Source organism: Gopherus evgoodei, chromosome 7 (genome assembly GCF_007399415.2).
Source record: "Gopherus evgoodei ecotype Sinaloan lineage chromosome 7, rGopEvg1_v1.p, whole genome shotgun sequence".
Lineage (NCBI taxonomy): Eukaryota > Metazoa > Chordata > Testudines > Testudinidae > Gopherus > Gopherus evgoodei.
Genome location: NC_044328.1, coordinates 38,582,038 through 38,603,603, shown reverse-complemented (window position 1 = coordinate 38,603,603; position 21,566 = coordinate 38,582,038). Strand labels below are relative to the sequence as shown.

The following is a 21,566-nucleotide window of genomic DNA, read 5'->3' as shown; positions in this document are numbered from 1 at the left end:
ACCTCTGGGGAAGTCTACACTAGCTAGGCTCAGCTGCAGCACGTCTGGTGAAGACATGCTATGCTTATGAGAGAGTGCTCTCTAGTCATCATAATTACTCCCACCCAACTGCAAACAAAACCTACAACTCTGAAGAAAAAATCACCCTTTTTGATGCCTCACTTTATTAACAGACCATTGATTCCAAAATAACACTATATGAACCATACCCTTCTCCTTAGGCTTATCTGCTCATAGGTTCCATACCCCAATCTCCCTTGTATTCAGAGTAGAGTTAAATGATCTGTACTTTCTTCACTGAGTCCCAGATTTTTAAAGGTATTTAAGCACCTAAGGATGCAGATAGCCTCCTAGATGCCTAGCTCCCACTTTTGTAGCACTTTTTAAAATCAGTTGGGTGCCTATTTGTATTTAAAAATCTGGCCTTGAATCAGCTTTTTTTTTTTTTACTTCAACCATTAGTTCTAGAAACTTACTTTTTAAAAAAGAAACAAACTGAGATTCTTGTGTACATTTCTGACTCCAGAAGGTGGAGTCAGCCCCTTCATTGATCTGAATCAGAATCTTGCTGCCCTTTTATAATGTGGTCTGCACTTATTTACAAGTTCTGCTTTAGTTACCTTTTCTTGCTGACTCTTTTCTTTCCAATCTTATGTTCTTATTCTCACACACTTGAAGACGGTGGCTTTGAACAGCTAAAATTGGTTTTCCAGCTAGTAATTTTTTCCCTCTGCTGTGAGTGCCTGGTTCTTGAAGTAAAGTCCAAGTCTGAGAAAGTTGCTCTTTTACAGAGTGCCATGAAATTACTTACCTCATCATAGCTGCCCCAGCTTGGTGCTCTGCTGACAAATCCTGCATTTTACCGAGTGCTTAACCCTCTCCTTGCTAGCCCTTTATGGGCATATACATCTCATCATGTCAGTCATTTCCTCCTATTTTTTTCCAGGGAGCTCTGCAGCTTTTTACCATTCTGACTGTGCGTAAGCAAAGAGACCATTCTCCATCATGTACTGACCCTCAGACCAACCACTAGGATGAACATCCCCTTGAAACAATACATCTTAACTTATTATGAAAATCAAATATTTTTTCAATGACTAATGTCAAATATTTTATTTTAATAAAAAGTTTCACATTTCACCATAAAATATCTGAAGTGTCTTTTGATTATTTTGCTTTGTTTCTTTATAGCCTGTTCAAAAAAATAGGAAAGAATCCTGAAAAATACTGTTCTGAATAGTAAAACAATAATATATCCAACTGGGTTTATGGCATTTAGCTCTGATTTTGTGCAACTTCATTCAAGTTTCTGAGACAATTGTTTTCCTAATTTTTTTTTTAAGTTTGCTCTTGCAACAGAGATTTAAGGTAATGAGTCTTGGGTGCAAATCACAAGGTAATGAACTCCATGGAAACTGATGTAAGGAAACAATAGGACCTGAGGGGGAGCCAACTCTCTTATTCACAACTTGTATAGCATGGATAGTATTTTTACAGCATAGGACATTGGCAGGCAAATCAAGTTATTAGCAAAAAATATATAGTTACGGTTTAAGTATATATAATGCAGTTTGGCATTAAGAAAAATATACTGTACACACTATTGTCCTAAACAAGACTCTGCAAGGAATTGGGTTTTATTCTAAAGCTTAATTATTGTTAGCTCTGAAAATATTGATTACAGAAATCTAAGCTTCCTAAATAACAAGTTTTAAAAATCAAACCAGGATCACATAACCTCTGAACCAAGGATACATGAGAAAACAATGCAAATTGCCAGATACTAATATTTGCTGTTTGTTGTTAACTATGTAATGTGGCAGTGTGGCTATTATAGTCTGCATTTATTCCGGAAATGTTTGTTTTTTAATAAACTCTGTGGGACAAATCCTTTCCTCTTTTTGCTTGTATGCAAAGTCTGAAAAGCAATAAAACTGGTGTTGTTTTGGACCCTATGTTCCGAGGAGAATTACTTTGTGGCAGCTCAGCTTTGTCTTAGCAGCATGGCTGGGGAGCTTGGGTTAAAAACAGTGGCTAAAACGCCCTGTGTAATGTGAATGTGATTGTAGGGGCAATAGTTACTACTGCAGCTAATGGTGAGCTGGAGTGCCTGCTCTGATGTTCTCTTTCCTGAATGGGGGATTCTGTTCTCCTGACTTCAGGTGGGATCCTCCAGACATATCCTGTTTTCTAGAGTTTTGCAAGAGAGAGAAATTGGTCCAATAATTCAGTTAGTGGTGGCTAATTTCTAATCTGAAATAATGTTCTGTTTATATTTACAGTTCAGATTAGGGTTTTGGTTCATTTATTTTGGTTTTGTTTCCAGACTCTCTCTGAACATTAAGGATGACATTCTGACTCCATTGAAGTCAATGAGAGTTCTGCAATTGACTTCATCAGGGCCAGGAATTCACCCTAACTCCTCAACTTTGCTAGGATAGTTTGGAAAACATTATTTTCAAAACAAAACTTATGGGGTGTAAATTTGTCCCTAGCAAAATATAGTGAAACATTGTCATTGCTTTTGTATTACAGTAGCGAGAATTCTGTTGGATTTCAGAGTATCTGTTTAGAATGAGTATTAAAATCTTTTTTTTCTTATATATATTAAGATTACTAAAGCTATAAATATTGTTTTACATGCATATATATAATTTATCTTGCACTGTACTTTCAATGTTTTCATGAAATGCATTGTACAATACATACATATTTAATTTTTTATATTGACTTCTTAGTTTACACTTCCCCAGTCTAAAGAGGGAGTCAGTTGTTTTTCTCTTTTCCCCTTCCTTCTCCTTTCTTCTTTTCTCTTCCTTTCCAAAGCATGTTGGCCCTTAACTCAAAAATATATCGACAAAGAGATTAATATCTTGATACATGGAAGTTATATGAGTCAACCCCATTTATGGTTTTAGTCCTCTTTCGGGGAAATAACATGTTCTAAACCAGAGATTGACAGTATTGGGTCTATAACTTGTCCCCATATTTTCTTTGAATTTTTAGCATAAAAAGTTGGGAGAGGAAATGACAGCCTTTATTTTTTTTCCCAAGTGTTTTTGAAGTATGTATATTCTTTTTGTTTTTGTTGTAGTTAACACCAGTTGGAACGACCATCTTTACAGGATTCTCTGGGAACAATGGTGCCTTGGACATAGATGATGGTCCCAATGGCCAGATAGAATATGTCATCCAGTACAATCCTAATGACCCAGTAAGTGAAGTTCTTCTTTTCAGGACATACACAATGTACAAAACTAGCATGTATGTTTTTTTTTTTTTAAACCAGCTTAGTTTATCTTTCCTGCTATCTGTCTCGTATAGTAAACACCATTAATAATTCTTCTTCTTTTGTGTCATTTATTTCATAACCCTCCCTGGCAGTTGCTTTACTCACTTATTTGTCATGCATTTTCAATCCACAATGAGTAATTTAATATCTATCTATCTATCTATCTATTTTTAAAACCTGAATATAATTGTATTGATAGAAAAAATATTAGGGTGTATTTTAAGAGGAAAATTGGTAAAGTTCCTTAAAGAATCATTCCCAGAATTTTAATGTATTCTGGTGGGGAATAAAAAAAATAAACACTTAAAACTGTTTCTTAGTTGTGAATCAAAATAGTAGTCCTGATAATCCAATTTTAGTCCGCTACCCCACACTGCGAGATGATGGCAGATAATCTTAATGAATACAGCATGCAGTTCATCTGAGAGCATGCATTCATGATTTAATTCTCTACTTTGGTGTTTCAAATCCTCAGAAGAAAATTATTTTTGTTTCTTTTTGCAACTTCATTTAAAAAACCCTGGTGCAGTTTTGCTTTGTTACACTGGTATCAAGGTAGAGCAAGTGCATTAATTTACAGCAAATTGGATCTTAAAAGTAGTTGTATTTGCGCTATTATCAAGAACAACTAAGCTCTTGTCCCTTTTCTCTATTTACTTAAAGCATAGTGTCTCTTCCATATATCCAATTTGAGTGAAACCCTATGATTCCCATGACTTTACGCTTTAAGCATAATTTTTGTTCTTTACAAAGGGTTTGTAAAAGTTCATGAAACAGACATGAGGATTCATCCGGTATGAGAGAATCGCTAGCTGGCATAGAGCCATCATAGACAGCTCTGAGCATAGAAAATTCTGGAGGGTAGGGAGTAGGACATTGTCAATTCATCGTCTTTCAGGAAATGCCAAATGACTGTACCAGCATTTTTTTGCTTTGTTGAGGAGGGCGCAGAAGGGCCAAAAAGATTTTTCACTATGGGTGGCAAAATGACTAGGACTGCTGCTGGCTCTGTACCACCTCCTTCTGGCCCCTTGTTACAAAGAGATTTTGGGAGGCATAGGAGACATTGCCTCACTGCACTCCAATTTCCAATTGGCATAATAATACTTTTAGGGGGTGTTACATCACAACTGTAGTTGGGCAGTTCTGACCCCTTTGCATCTATTGAAGCTGTGCAGAGGGGCCATATCTAGGATCAGGATCTGGTCTTTTTCTTTCAGTAAAAGCTGATCTGGAAAATTCTGATATTTGCAAATCTCTTTCTCTGACTTCTTCATATCATTTAAATTTGGGGCTCTCAATTAAATGCAGTTAATACATGTGATTAATACAAACAAATTAACCAGTTTTTTTTAAAAAATCATGATTACAGTTTTAACCACACCGTTAATAATAGAATACCAATTTAAATGTGTTATAAATATTTTTGGATTTTTTTCTACATTTTCAAATACATTGATTTCAATTACAACACAGAATAAAAAGTATACAGTGCTCACTTTATTTGTAATAAAAATAATAATATATTTGCCCTATCGATCAATAAAAGAACTAGTATTTTTCAATTCACCTCATAAAAGTCCACTCAGTCCTACTTCTTGTTCCGCCAATTATTAAGGCAAACACGTTTATTTACATTTACAGGAGATAATGCTGCGTGCATCTTATTTATAATGTCACCTACAAGTGAGAACAGGTGTTCACATGGCACTCTTGGAGCTGGCATTGCATGGTATTTATGTGCAGGATATGCTAAACATTCATATACCCCTTCATGCTTCTACTTATATGCTTTAAAGTTTTATATTGTTTTGTTTCTGAGTGCAGGTGTGTAAAAAATAATAATTCTACATTTTTAAGTTGCACTTTCAAGATAAAGATATTGCACTACAGTACTTGTATGGGAATATATATTTTTTTCCTTCAAGAAAATAGTGCAAAATTATCCCGCTGGAAATATTTATAAATTAAGTGATTTTACACATGGTCAATATTTTCATCTGGTTCCCCAATTATGATCATCATTTTACCTTGAAGGAAAAAATAATAGAAGGAGAAAGTCGCCATTACAGCCTATTAGTACATTATACAAATTATTGCTGAAAGGTCTATCGCATGAGGACATTTTTTTTCCAGTGCGTTGTACTTTTTGCATTCAGTCACCTTGTAAGAAGTTACTTTAAAAACAAAGTTGTTGTTATCCATGTCTCCTGGGATATAATACACCACAGTAATATGGGGAAGGCTGCTTTGTGTTTAAGCTTTTAAAAGAGCTTTATTCATATGACTCCATTTTACCTTGCAATGCATTTTTGTTTCTTTGATCGTATGTATGCTCTGTTTGGAAGGATCCCACAACAATGTGGCCATAATCTAATAAGTATAACTCCAAGATGCCAACTGTCCATTGTATTGCAATTAATTACCCATCTTGAAAAAAATCTGCTATTGTATATAGTTCAGTGAAGATGTCTGCTCAACATACTGCTGCTGTTTGGTGACTGAAAGCTTGATGACTGTATTGTAAAAGAAACCTGGTCTGCCTGATTGGAGCTAGGATTAGAACTTGGGTCTTTTACATCCCAGGCAAGTGCACTAATCACCAGGACACAGATTCTACTTCTGGCCCAGTGAATACTCATTGAATGACTACATAATTATTTATACAAACTGGAACAGCTCCAACAGGAGAGAGTGAGAAAGAGACACACTGACTTTGTAGCCTAATTTTAGGGTCCTTGCCTGGATTTGGGAGACCCAGGTTCAAGTCCTTGCTTCAGATCAGGCAGAGCAGATACTTGAATGTGAGTCTTCGATATCTCAGGCAAATGCCTGAACAATTGGGATAGATAGAAAGACCCACACACATTTTTTCCTGACAAAATCTCCCACAAAAAGTTTCAGTTTTGACAAAGAGGCATATTTCCAGCCAAAGAACAATTAGAAAATTCCTGACTAGCTCTGTTGCTCATGTATTTGGTAAGGAGCCATTGTCTCGCACAAACTTAGGATGCATGGTAGCTCTCTAAATAAATATTATTTTAGTCTGAAAGTAGATCACCATGGAGGAAAAGCTTGGAAAATGATGTCATAGTCACAGTTACTGGACTAACTCCACGTCTGGTTTCTTCAAGTGCACCCACTCTCTCAGGCCTCAAGCCAGTGTCTCCCTCAGGTTGGAATCACATGATTCTACTACTCTCAAATTGGATCTTGGACTGTAGTCCTCAGGTGTTAACCATGTTTACCCCAGGAGGCCTGGCTTAGGTTCAATACCTGCAGTTTTGTTCCCTCCAAGAGCTATGATCAGTGATACCCACCAGAAAGTCATCAAGTAGAGTATTGTTTGGTTCTAAATAAAGAATTTAACCTCCCCGCCCAAAAAACAAACAAACAGATCTTGAGACAATAGACTGTCTTTATGCATGTCTATCTTTCCCTGGGACATACAGTCCCTGGAAACCAGGGAAAGCTGCAGTTACTTTCAGGCACTCCCACAGGATGTGTCTTTCTCTTCCTTGTCAGACTGTTCTTTGTAGGAACAGCTCACTTGCGCCTCTCCTCTCTTGCTCTCCAGACCGTTTTCAACTGTTTAGTTTCTATTTGATCTCTGTGTTCACAGATTTTGCAAAATGGCTCTAACTTTAGGCAGGAACCTGGAAGTCATCTTCACTGCTGCTAACTCAGCAATTGTCTTGGTATTGCCCCCCAAGTGTTTGCTGGGAGACTACTTATCTAGAGCCTTTGTGTTGCTGCAGTGACCCAGCTAGGTTTGGCTCTGCTAACTGTGAGGAGAGGCAGAGGCAAATCAAGACAAATGGGATAATTTAAAATTTTTAGAACATTATGAGGGAAAATCTAAAAATTGTACCCTGGAGGATAAATAATGTAGAATGCTACCAAATACTTTATACTTACAATAATAAACTATAAGTTACCAACACATTAACTTTTCTTAGTTTATACACACTACTCTTCCTTGCTCTGTGCAGTTAATACCAAATGCACTGTTAAAAGAACAAGTGATTACTCAACAGAGAAGAATGGATGTAAGGCCAGCTCCACTCTGGCTATCCTATTCTTTGCTTCTCTTTGGTTTGAATTACTCCTCCGATGTGATATTTCTGTGGCGGTACCTCTTTTTACAGAGTTTATCCATGTAACAATCTTGGGGTTCATTAAATAACAAACCAGTGAATGAGAAAGTAATAAAACTTTAATAAAACAAACTGAAGAGCATCTCTGCTGAACTGTAGAACACAGCCATCCAGTGTTCCCAACCCCTCCAGGGCACATCTCTCAATGCTTATGTTCATAACATTGTCCTTTATGAGGGAGCGGCTCTAAATTATAATCTTCCTCAAACATATCTCTGCATCTTCCCTATTAAAGAAAAACAAATTAATTCCTATATGAATATATATAAACAGCTAACAACTATGTAATAACACATGCATTACATTTTCAACCCATGTAGTACATTTCCATAAACCCAATGTGTCAACCACCTGGAGAGGAGAGGTTACCAGCACATCACGCTCAAGTGAGTATTTACCACTCACTTTCCTCAAATCCCTCTTTTCCAGGCAGGTTAGCAAATCTCTGAGTCTTTCAGGGTGTTTAATCTCCTGCACTGATCTTCTCAGTATCAGCCTTTAATTAGAGTCTGAGTTGTTCTCTTGTTCCTTGGCACTTTCTCTTTTTTGTGTCGATAAAGGATCAGTCTGTTGGGAAATGCTAGAGTCCACATCTTCTGTCACTGTGTTCAAACTTTCTGGGTTTACTCATAGATCCATTTTATTACATTTAACTGTGTCCCCCTGGTCTGTCTGGTCTATGTAAAACTTTGGAATCAGTTGTTCTTTAATGTACCCCTTTGGCCCAAATATTAGAGGTGTGATTCCTCAGGCACACTATTACCTGGATTAAGAGATGGGAGATCATGTCCCTTTTGTCAAAATAATATTTCTGCTTCCACTTTTGATTTTCTTTCATCTTCCGTATGATTTCATTGTTATGGGATTTCAGCAAGTTATAAGTAACTGTTAAATTAGATGTGATCCTTGTTCCTACTAATAGCTGAGCTGGAGAAAAAGCCATTCTTCAGGGGTAAATCAGTAGCACTTTCTACAAATCATGCCTACTGTCAAAAATCTTTTTCATAAGGTTCTTTACGGTCTGTATAGCCCAGGGGTCGGCAACCTATGGCATGTGAGCCAATTTTTAATGGCACGCGGCTGCCCGCTGGGACTCCATGTGCCATTAAAAATCCTGCCTACGCGGCAAGTCGCGGGGTCCGCGGTCCCGGGCCGGAGTGCTGGCCGAGCGCAGCAAGGTGCTGACCCCTCCCCCGCCTTCCCCCAGAGCCCTGCCGCCGTGCGTGCAGTGCTCTGGGGGCTGGGGCTGCGTGACCCCGCGGGGCAGCATTTGGCTCCGTCGAGAGGTAAAGACGCTCCCCACTCATCCAGAGCCCTGCTGTTGCGCACACATCGCTCTGAGGGGCGCGGGGGGGGGGCGCTCAGTGGCGGCAGGGCTCCAGATGAACAGGGAGCCTCATGGTAAGGAAGTCGGGGGGGGGCAGTCAAGGGACAGGGAGCAGGGTGGGTGGGATCCCGGGGAGTGGTTAGGGGTGGGGGTCTTGGGGGGGCGAGCAGGGGGCATGGGAGTCCTGGGGTCTGTTTGGGGGGTGGGTAGGAGTCAGGGCAGTCAGGGGACAGGGAGCAAGGAGGGTCCTGGGGGAGCAGTTGGGGGGGGGAGCTCTCTGGAGGGGGTAGTCAGGGGACAAGGAGCTGGGGGGGGTTGGATGAGTCAGGAGTTCTGGGGGGGGCTGTCAGGAGGCAGGGGTGTGGAGAGGGGTTGAGGCAGGCAGGGAGCAGGGCGTGGTTGTATAGGTCTAGAGTTCTGGGGGTCCTGTCAGGGGGCGGGGAGTGATTGGATAGGCATGGGAGTCCAGGGGGTCTGTCTAGGTGCAGGGTTGGGGCAGTCAGGGGACAGGTAGGGGGTAGGATCCTAGGGGGGCAGTCAGAGGACAAGGCATAGGGAGACTTAGATAGAGGGTGGTGTCCCAGGAGGGGGTAGTCGGGACAAGGAGCATTGGGGGGGGTTGGGGATTCTGGGCGGGCTGTCACCCAGCCCTCTGCCCTGAGCCCTGACCCCCCTCCCCCACACCCAGTCCTCTGCCCTGAGCCCTGCAACCCCACGCTCCCCCCCGGCCCCTTTTAGTTTTGTTAGACCCTTCAGTAGTATTCCACCTTGTTGAATATGATGTTCTTGTGTCATATTTCCAATCTATTGTTGTACTGTCAGATCCTACGTTGTCTTGATTTGACTCCTATTTAGAACTTTGGTCAGCAACTGTTACCATGGGTCAATTTAACTCTTAACTTACCTGTTTGACCTGTGTTGTGCCTCCTGGATGTATGTTAGGATAGTTTTATTGCGTTCATGTGACTAATAGCTAATAATTTGTAGGGAGTGTGCTATGTGTTTTCATTGTTATTTGAATGATATCCAGTAAAACCTAGGAATTCCATCAAATTATCAGGCATACGTTTCTACTCTAACTACTTATTCAATATCAGGTTATGGATATTGGCTAACTTTATTAAATTAAACCCAGCTAACCCGGAAACTTTGCTAGTTGAGTTCAACTGTTGTGTATGTGCTAGAGAATGTTATGCTGATTGCATGCCCGTTGCCAACTGAACTTACAGGATGCATATTCTAGAAGACATCCTGGTGAGTGTGCTGCTTGAAGTGGAAGGAAAGCTCAGCTGGTAATTGAGCTGGGGGCTTTGATAAAATTATTTGCCTTTCCTTCAGGAAGTCTATAATTGCACATTTTTATCTCTGATTCTAATGACACACAGATCATCAATTTCAACTAAGGAGTGAACAGCACAGTTTAGCAGAAAATATATGAAGAAGGCCTGAAGTCATCTTTGTGCCTATTCATTCCTGAGCAGACTGTGTGCTGATCCAGTCCTCTAGCATGATTTAGGCTATCTTAGAAGCTGATGCAAATTATACCAACTCCCAGCATTCCCAAGATGCTCATAAGGCAGATGAAGATTTCTGAGCAGAGAAGCCAAGGGCCTATCCTTCCACCATCTCTACACCATCAGAGTTTTAGGGTCTGTGTCCATAGTAAGCCACATAAAATAATCCAAGCATAGGCAAGAATCTGGGCCAGAGAGAAGGTAAAATAAACCGATTATATGGGCCTGATTTTTAGCCTCCAGTTATGTGAATGAGTACTATGCATGAACTCACGGGTGCTTGTTCAGTAGATATTAAAATTAGTAAGACAAATCATAGCTGAAAAACAAAAATGAAACAATTAACAATTTTTGAGAAATTCTCATAGTTTAGATTGAAAAAATATCAGGCAAATAATTTATTTAAAAGTGGCCTTACATTTGTTGTGTGAATAATTCACCACATATTATTTAACCAGCTCTTCTATAAACTCTTCATGCAGATGTTGGTACTGGAAATATACAAGCAGTTTTGTGTGTGGCAGCCCCAATGAAAATCAGGGCCTGATTTTTTATATAAGAACATGATTATCATCGTTAAATAAACATTTCCGTTGGTTAATTTTTCAATATGCCTTCATACTTTTCTAACTCTAATGTAATTATTATTTTCTATGTTTGTGTATTTTCTATATAGTCCTTTATTGGTCTGAGACTTACAAATATTTTTTCTGTGGGTTTATCCCTTTTCATGGAGACTGCTGTAATTTAACTAATGGTAGTAACATACAAAAAATGAGACACATAATCTAAAGGCTGAGACCGTTTTAAAACTATGGTACACAAGCTGATATTCCATCCATTCACTTCACAACAATTGTTTTAAGAGGGTGGTATATGAACCAGTAAAGTTTGGGAACCACTGGGCTAGATCATCACCAGCACTATGCAGCCACACAAGTGAGTATGGATGTGTAAGGCTACCCCTTTACACTCTTCCATGGGCAACCTGTAACCTCAGGTTTCAGCACAGGAGCAAAAGCAGACTCTGCAAAGCCACTGCTTTCTTGTGACCTCCACATAGTGAGAGGGAGGGATTAGACTAAGCGTTCTCTCTCCTCCCAGCAAGTGCAGCATCCTTGTAACTGCCCCAAGTGACATACTACAAACAGCTCTGTGTTTCCCCTTGCGTAGGATAGATTGTGAATGAAGATGTAGCCCAAAAGACTCAAAGAAGATGCCCACAGTCCTCGTAAAGTTGCACACCAATAATAAGCACAAATTTGATGGCAACGAAAAACTTATAGGTAGGTAGATATTAACGTCTGCTGAAAAGATGCACAAATTTGCGTTGTCTGCCTGTCTAATTAAACATTAAAAGTTGTCACATTAGGTGATCATTCAACAAAGCTCCAGTGTTTAGATACTTCTGATAACTTCTTAAGACCTTCTTTTTGTACAAAGAGTCAGGGGTTATGTCCATTAAATTTGTCACTATTTGTATTGTCACCTTTTGTAACTAGAGCATCTTTCTACCCAGCAAAAGAGTGGGATTGGGTTGAACCTTCAGCTCTAGGACCCTCCCACCTTTCAGAGCCTAGGCTCCAGCCCATGTCTGGAAATCTATAAAGCAATGAAAAAGCCCTGCAGACTGAGCCTGGCAAGCCTGGGTTGGCTGGCATGGGCCAATCATCACGGGTTTTTCTTTGCTGTGTAGACATACCCTAAGAGGCCCAGTACAGAACTGTCAGCACAGGGCAGCAGCTGTGAACCCATATGAACCTCATTTGCTTTTGGGGCCAGAGTAGCCCTGGCCTAATATTAAACAGTTCCTCAGGAAAGTCTGTCCCCAGCTTTCTATGTGCAGCAGTATTGCCAGAATCTCCGCAGTGCTGCGTGCTCCAGACCCCTTAAGGCACACCCTTCCTGTCCCCAGATCTAGCACATCCCTTATCCTTGAACTTGCCAGGGGTTCCTTGAAGCCTGGATGTCTTCCTCAGTTCTGGCTTTTCACCCATCTGAATCTAGTTCTATTAGGGTCCCTTTATACTGCTCTGATGCTTTATCTCTCGGGTAAAAGGGCCCAGAGCCACCATGGAAATCTCACTCATGGATTAGAAGTGGCATATGCATTTACGTTATGATACTGTACAGTAATCACAGATGCTTGCAGTTATTTACTTAATTCACAATATCTCTGCCATATATTAGCAAATTCCTTTAAAAAAATTTGGAGGCAAAAGCTGCTGGCTCTCTCTACTGAGTAGAAAAGTCCCAGACAGCAGAAACCCAGAGGACAGCACTTACACACATCTAAATGTTGCAACATGCTGCTCCTACTGCTGAAGTGGAGAACCAATTTCCAATGACTTTCTTGCATTGTTGAGTACAGTGGAGAAAACTGGAGTGTGTGATCATGCACAAAACTGTAGAAGCTAATGTTACAGTTGCCTTCAACCAGCATGATGTTCATTGGGCTTCAGAGTTATGGTGTGCAAAAAGGCCTAGAAGTAGTTGTTCAAAGTTGAACTTCAGAGCAACTTACCTACTACTCATGATTTTAAGAGATTCTCCAATTTTCTCTTTAACTTTCCTCCTTCCTTTCAGTCCATACACATAGCCTTGAACCCTGCCTAACTCCTGATTGGACTCCTTGTCCCTTTTAACTATTCACCACCCCTTCTTGGTTCTGACCCATTTGCCTAGTTGCTGTACAGCCCTCGCCCATCTGTGCATTACTGGTACATTGGTGAAGCTATGCCAATAAACACCAGCTACCCCCTCATTCAAGCAGTATTTGTTTAAATTGGTTCTCACCCAGTATAAGCTACTTCATCATCAGTAGTCCACTTGCTTGTCAACTCTCTTTGTACTTCTATTTGCTCCCCTCCTAGCCTCCATTCTAACTGGCAACTACCTCTCAGACTTTCCAGAACTCCTGTCCCCTCTCCTCCCAACTCCATCAGCAACATCAGGTTTCTCCCTTTCCCACTCCATTATCACCAGTGGTTGATGCCAGTTCAATCTGGCAGCCTGCCCATCTTCACAACTCCTGAACATTTCCCTGCACAATCGCTTACATTTTGGAGCCATATCATCAACTGGTGTAAAGTGTTGTAGATCCATTTACTACAATGGAGTTATACTGATTTACACCAACTAAGAATCTCGTTTTTTTTCCCCCATTGTGCTCTCCATGCACATTAGCACCTCTGATCCAACCTTTTCATCTCTGTGCACTCCTCCCTTCCCAACCCGTACTCTGATTGGTCTCCCATACTTCTTCATCCTTATAACATTCCATTCCACAGCAGCAAATGTTAGCAAGACCTCACCCATCTATGGCAGAACTATAGGCCCATCTCATGTTTTCTGGATAGAGATCCATACATGAAATCAGTTCACATCTCCCCTCCTGTGCTGGGTCAATTCACAGAAAATATTTTACCAAAACTCATTAACTAAAATGTTTTGCATATATTAGTGCACAAAGCACTATGTTGTATGTGAGTTAAGGTTCCTCTATACATAACATACCTTACACAAAAACAAGAAAGTGATAAATTAAGGCATCTGGTATAGCATAACTTTTACTCCTCAACACAGAGATGCACACCTCACCTGTAGGAAAACCATCATGCCACAGACCACATATAACCCAACACATCTACTGCCTCCCATGACATTGCATCACTCTATTAGTACCATATTTAGGCTAAGTTTGTGTGACTTTTTTTCAATAATGTGCCTCCAGGAACTCTGTTTGGGTTACATTTTTTTTCATGGCTTCTAATATTTGCCATTTAGAATCTGTTTGTTTTGTCTATTAATGTTTTATTTGTTTAAAATAAACACAGCATTGCAGTATGGCACATTATTGCCTCATTATTTGAATGCGTTAAATGCTAAAGCAGTCATTCCCAAAGTGGTGTCATATAGCAATGTGCTTGATATGTGTTTTTTTCCTAAAATGCTATAGTTTTAGGTTTCTATTAGAGTATTTATTATGAAAACACAGTAGCTTGTTTCTTAGTGCTGGGTAAAGAACACATAGCCATGATAGTTTTTAAGCTAAAGTGGATTTTTTTTAAAACTGAAACACTTGAAGTCCCCACCCCCCCCCCCAAAAAAAAAAACTTAAACTTCGCTCAGAATCTACACCTGCCTTCAATCTGAAAAGACACTGCTGAGGTTGGTAAAACTAAAATTTAACTTTCTATGACAGTTTTCCCATTTTAAAGTTCTTCTTGCCTTGAGGGATATCTAAATTATTCTTCTTTGCTCTTGCTATCTCACTGGCTCTACTTTAGTTTTTCTTCTGCTTCTATATGAAGTGTTTGCATTTCAGTAGATTTTTTTTTCAGTTTGTCTCTCCAACACTGATTGTGCTTATTTTTGTCCAAAAAGACATAACTGTCAAATTAAAAGTAAACAGAACAGCAAACAACTGTTATCTGTAACATGGCTCACTTGTAATATGTACCACTTGTTTACTGAAAAATCAGTCACAATTTAAACAAACATTTTCAACCCTGAATTATTCATCATTAGAGGAAAAAAGCTTGCCATAATAGTCTGTTTAAAGAAAGAAAATACTTTGGTTCTTCTACAAAGCCTTTCATGGATGGATCTTAAAGTATTTTATAATCATTATCTGCACAACATACTTGTAAATTAAATAAATATCTCCATTTACACATAGGAAAACTGAGGTACAGAAAGACTCTCAAAGTTATAGAGACAGTCACTGACAGAACTGAGAACATGGTTTTGATCAATTGTCTCTAAATCCTATGTTTCAGCTTCTAGAGTATCTTCTTTCAAAATGGGCTGTCAAAGTAAATCAGTTTTAGTCTTATGAAACATGGTAGTTTCAGTACTGTAAAATGAAATTGGTCTGTCTAAGTGGAAATATAGTGAAAGTAGAACTTCACCTTTGATTTAAATAAGGTGCAAAATAAGTATGGCACTGCTTAACTTTAATCATTCGAATAACTCCACCTCTATCCAGCAAAAAACCCAGTTGGATTTAAGCATGTGCTTAAATACATTACTGAACAGAGCTCTAAATGGGGGTCTCTACTCTTATTTTTTAACTTTTTGCATCTCCCCGCTAAATTGGAAAATGTGTGTGGTGGGTAGTTTCTGCCCTTCCCCTGTGGCATAGGTCACTTGCTGATTTAAACTAGAATAATTGGTGAATTCTCTTTAGCTTGAAGTCTTTAAATCATGATCTGAGGACTTCAGTAATTCTGCCAAAATTATTGGTCTATGGCAGGAGCTGATGGGTAAGATTCTGTGTCCTGTGATGTGCAGGAGGTCAGACTAGGTGATCGTTATTGTCCATCTGGCCTTAAAGTCGATGAGGCTGTGAATCTTTTTATTATTATTATATATTAAAGTGTCTAATACTTGAAAGTACTTTCTACACAGCAGGAAATCTTTCTTGAACATAGGAAAGGACAACAGGAAAAAATCAGAACATGCATACGTTTTGATAAACAGAAAAAAGTTGTTTTGAACTACACTATCTGTAGTGTCCATCAGTGATACAAGACTTGTGAAAAGGAAATATAAGAAAGACCAGTGTTCTCAAGTCTCTGCTCACAAGTATCCCGTGACATTTTATGAATGTAATTAATAATACATGAAAAGATGGTTGTGCCATGTTACCTATAGAATCTTTATTATGGTGTTCATATAAAACCCTCTTGATCAAATAAAAATGTACAAAGAGGTGATCAGACAAATTAATCAAAACACTTCCCTAATATATCCTTGATTATCATACATTATATGTATCCATTGTAAGCTGTCTGCATTATTTAACATTAAAATACAGCATATGAATTCTTATTTTTGTTGTTTTGGCTTTTGCAGACATCCAATAGGACCTTTGACATTCCTCTCACTTTGTCTGGAGCAGTAGTTTTATGGGAGAGATTAAATTATGAAGAAAAGACACGTTATTTTGTTATTGTTCAAGCAAATGTAAGTATGGATTCCAAAATGGTTATTTCTGTCAATTCCTTGGGAGCAGGGAATAGTGCATGGAGAAGTCTTTTCTACATGCTAGGAGTGAATTGTTCTTTTTCTTAAGTCACTAGTGTTGAAATGTTGCCTAATATCTCTTCAGTCCTTATCATCTTTTAACACAGTTTAGCATATTACTTGTTAGAGCAAAGACATTCATGTTGTGAAATAAGACATTCTTTTGGCTTGAGGAGTAGATTGTATATTTTAAGTAAAGTGCATGTAGAAAAGTACATTCTAGTGTCACAGAGAGTTTGTTTTCTGACATATCTAGCTATGCTAAAGTGATCTGAAATTAGTGTAATAGATACAATGTAACCGTATCCCTGATCTTTGAAATGCAGCTTTCTAAAATGAGGCAATTTTTCTTTCAATTCACACTATATGTGTGTTAAGTGTTTTTTACAGGATGACTATCAGTGGATAATGCATGCTGAGAATAAAAGTGACATTTAAACTCTATCTAATATAGCTGTCATTGAGAGAAGACTTTAGGTGTCTTTGAAGACAATGAAAGTGATTTTTCCTGTTCTTTTTACAATAAAATTTGTATTTTTAATAAGTGGATGAAAGAATTCCATTCCGTTCCTATGCAGCAATTATTAATTCCACACAAATGGTGTAGTGGTTGAACAGGATGCTCTCAAATAACCTTAGAAGTGTTTGCTCCTGAAAATATCCATGTGCATTTGTGCTGCCTTGTTCAATGTTGTGCCAAATAAAGGAAGGAATCTACTTGAAAATTCAGCCTCATCTTCAATAAATATCTCAGACTTTTTTATAGTAATCTGGATTAAAACAGATTTTAAGCCTCAGAATCTGCAGAGGACCACAGTGATCTTTGTCCTTCTCTGGGAGCACCACATGGGACAGAAACCAGACTAGGCTTCCCCTCTCACAAATCCAAACTGTGTCCAAATGGCCCATCCCACCTCACCTCTGGGGACTTCACCTAGATTGAGGGGAAAAGCGAGCCGGGCTGGCTCTCCCCAGCATCTGGTTTTGGTGGCTCATTCTTCCCCTTTAGGGACACTAGATGGGGCAAGAGCTCCTCTCAGCTTCTGAGCTGGAAAGACAGAGAGAGAGCTTGACCGTGTGGGGCTCCTCCATCACTGACAACCCACAGGACCTGGTCCCAACAATCCATCCATGCTGGGGGATAACAAACTTCTGTTGCTGCTGCTGCTTGATATAGTTATTTATGTAACCTAAGTGGTCATAATCTGTACTTTACTGCTGAGTAGTCTCTACTGTATTTTTGAAGGGTCAGAGTTCAAACCTTGCTGATCATGTGTGATGGAGGGGTTATTAGAGCTGCAGAAAATATTATTTGCTTTTTCTAATAGTTTTTAAATAATGAAGAAAAAGGTAAATTACATGCAAAAATAAGTTAAAATAATGTTATTTAGATTGCAAAGTTAACTATGAAAAAAGTTAGGAAATGGCAGATTTATCATTGCTCTCTCTCTTGTTGTGCGTATGCATTATGATACTGTCTTTAATTACATACTGTTATTTCCACTGCCCATCTGCCCCATTCAGTGCACAGGATGGATGCACAAGGAGCTGAATTAAGGTTGCATGGGCAACTATACATCTGGCATTTCCTAGCTTTCACGTGTTGGACTTTGCAACATAAATAGCATTCTCTTAAAGTAATATATTTGTATGTAATAAATAAATTGATTATTTTGGGTGAAAAGTGGTACATAAAAGCAAAATAGTTGCTGCTAGTATTGATTATTATTATTTATTACTATATGAGAATACAAAGGAAAATTGAGGAGTTTTGTGCATCTTCTGGCAGTGACCATGTAGATTCCCCTGTCAAAGCAGTATCCTTTTTGGGGAGGGGGTGCATGAATGCCTTTGCACGACTGCTTACGTCAGATTTCTTACAATATATAAATCAGTACAACACTTCCACTCCAAGTGCCTCAGTTCCATTTTAACTTTCACAGATTTCTTGATCCCTGGTCACACCAGCACCAGTAAATGCACATCATGCTCTGTTTCTGTAACAAAATTGGAGAGACACATTTGCTGCCTAGTACCCATACGCAAGCAACACTCTCCCACACAATGCATGATGTGCAGGGCTTTCACACTGTGGACTCACTGGGGCTAGAAGCTCAGACTTCAGGCTCATCCAGATTTTGAAGCTAGAGGGCAGAGAAGCTGCCCTTGGGCCCAAGTTCCACAGTGTGTTTGGAACAGCCTGCTTTCCTGACAGGACCCTCATACTTTGGGCCCAAATGGTATTAGCCATTCAGCATTAGCATTAGCTTTTCAGCATTAGGTTTCAGCATTAGCATTGGCCTCTACCAAAGCGTCAGTCTCCTGTAGCGAACACCAGGGACCCTTCTATCTCCCACAGCCCCTCAGCACCTATGGCACCTGTTAAAGATCTAATGCCTAGGCCATCTTTAATTGGCTTTCCAGGACCAAGTAAATAGATATCTACTCCTACCCTGACCCCTGGGCTTCTCCTTAACTACCATGGCATCGACCATACCTATAGAACCCAGCACTGACACAATGCTGGCTCACATGTCCAAAGACTCTTCTTTCCAAATGGAAGAAAAAGTCCAAGCACCCCTGTAACAATGTGGTTCTGGTGGGACCCAACTGAGAGTGCCAGTTCAGGACAAATTGCTTAAAACAGGGTTTTTTCCACGTGTCCTTCTGCATAGTACATTGGTGTCATGGGCAGTGAATTATATACCCATGTAGTGCCTGGTCACCAGCAATATTCAGAGCCCAGGGGCACAGCTCCACCAATGTTTGGGGCTGGGTCTCCCCCTGGCCCCACCTGCCACCCCCCCAATGTCTCCCCTGAGTGCCCCCCAACCCCCTCTTGCTGTCCCCATGCACGTCCCCAGGCCCTGGAGGGAGCAGAGCATCCCTGCCTCTTCCATGCAGCTCCATGCTGCCTCCCTGCAGCAACTGCTGCAGAGTCCTAGTCCCCCCATGTCAAATGCCAGGGCAGACTGACTCTGAGCCTGCCCTTCCCCCTCACACTCTTCCCTTTTTCGGCGGGACCCTCTACCAGCACAGAATCCTGACCCGCAGTCACCGCTCCTGCTGGGCAAGGAGGCAGCCCCATCCCCCACCCCCAGTGAGGTTACAGTCAGGGGCAACAGCAGGGGAGGAGGCACACGCAGCACCCCCTGGCACCCACCATAGGGGAGGCAAGGGAGATACCTGGACCTGAGAGGGGCCCTAGGAGCACAAACAGTGACAGTGGTGGGGGTGAATGTGCTGCTGGGGGAGGCGGGAAAGGGGGCTTCTCCCCCAGAGCTCACTGCTGCTGTCAGGGAAAGGGCTAGGGGGAGTCCTCCTCTCTGGCCCCTGTCCTGGAGCAGCCTGCCTGCACCCCAAATTCATCCACAGCTCTGCCCCATCCCAGAGCCCATACTCCCAGCCAGAGCTTTCATCTCCCCCACTACGCCCTCAACCTTCTACCCTAGCCCTGAGCCCCTCACACACCCCAAACACCTTATCCCCAGTCCCAGCCAGAGCCCTCACTCCCCTGCATCCTAACCCTCTGCCTTAGCCCTGACCCTCTCCAGCACCCCACACCCCTCATCTCCAGCCCCAGACAGAGCTCTTACACCCTCCTGCACCCCAACCCTCTGCCCCAGCCCTGAGCCTCTCCAACACCTCAGCCCCAGACAGAGCCCTCGTCTCCCCCCCACGCCCCCACGCCCCAACCCTTAGCCCCCTCCTGCATCATGAACCCCTCATCCCCAGCCCCTCCCCACAGCCCTCACCCCACTCCCCACTCCTCTGCCATAGCCCTGAGCCCCCTCCTACACCCCAAACCTCTCATCCCCAGCCCCACCACAAACCCAGCCCCAACCCTGCACCTCCTTCTTCCCCCAAACTCCATCCCAGAGCCTGCACCCCCTCCCGCCACACCCCCTCCCATCCCCAAACTCCCTCCCAGTGCCTATACCCTGCACCCCAGACTTCCTCCCCCACCCAAACTCCCTCCCAGAGCCTTGGGCAGGTGGGGGAGGGGTTTTGGGAGGGCAGAGTTTGGGCAGAGGCAGGTTCTGGGCACCACCAAAATTTCTACAAACCTGCTGCCCATGATTGGTGTATTCAGTGCTTGGGATCTGGGCCTACTAGTTTGAGGGTCCTCAATTTAGCAGCAAGTAATTAAGATTAGAATCTGGATATTACCTGAATATTACCAGGAAAATAACAAGGAATTATTTTTGAGGAACGCGAAAGAAATATTTCTCAAAGGGAGTGGGGGAAATTGAAAGGAAGAAGCTATTGCATGAGTAATATGTTTTGGTGGTGCCCATTTAGTCACCCTCCAAAAAAAATAGTAAGAAAGTTTTCTAAACTCTCAATAAATTACACAATATAAGTATTTTGCGAAAAAGCGAATTTGATATTGTTTTCAGGCAGTACATGATATAGATTATGACAAATATATAGTGACTATATAGTTAGAGTTGTGTTGAGATTTGCAGATATAAGGGATTACAGCCCTTTGTTATGTGTGGAAAATAATCTATTTCAGCATCAAATGTAAAATATTTACTCTTACAGAAAAGATTTGACATTAGGTAAAGCTAGGAATAAATCTGTATACCAGTTTAGCAGTTAGAAGCAGTAAAATTAACTCCATTTTGTCATGCATCCGATGAAGTGGGTATTCACCCACAAAAGCTCATGCTCCAATATGTTTGTTAGTCTGTAAGGTGCCATAGGACTCTTTGCCGTTTTTACAGATCCAGACTAACACGGCCACCGCTCTGATATTTGACTTCGTTTTGAAATTTAGAACTGTTGTCTCACCTTCTTTTTGGCTCCTTCTAGCTAAAATAGGATTGAAGTCTAACACTTCAAACTTTAGGTATGTAGAACTCAAGACTAATCTCTGATTTAGGCTGTTTATATAAATATTAAATAAAGTGATATATTGGTCTTCATAACTGCTTTAACTTACACCATTGGAAACCAAGGGTAAACGCCAATTGACATTTGCTAAAATATGATGGCTGCACAACCTGCACTCACTCCCCAAATCTGTTGCTCACCCTACTTCACCAGCCCCTGTTCATGCATGGTCTCAGCAAGCTTTGCACCCTCACTCCCTGTATTTGTCTCTTGACATGTGATACTGCAGACTGCCAACATTTTATTCCTAGTTTTTTGGGCCAGGAATTCATCTGGTGAATGTTTTGGTAGATCTGTAGGACAGGGGACACTTTACTTCTAGGGTTACCAGTTTGAACCTGCCCAGT

General features: G+C 40.8%; 1 protein-coding gene across 5 annotated transcripts in view; it reads left to right on the top strand.

Moving 5' to 3' along the window:
• Positions 1-21,566, top strand: part of PCDH15 (protocadherin related 15) — a 1,497,017-nt gene that overhangs the window by 1,008,135 nt on the left and 467,316 nt on the right. For all 5 annotated transcript variants that reach the window (XM_030569599.1, XM_030569597.1, XM_030569596.1 and 2 more), the window contains 2 exons: positions 3,095-3,214; positions 16,150-16,260. In XM_030569599.1, coding sequence (XP_030425459.1) covers positions 3,095-3,214; positions 16,150-16,260 — 231 coding nt within the window. The remainder of the gene's footprint in view (positions 1-3,094; positions 3,215-16,149; positions 16,261-21,566) is intronic.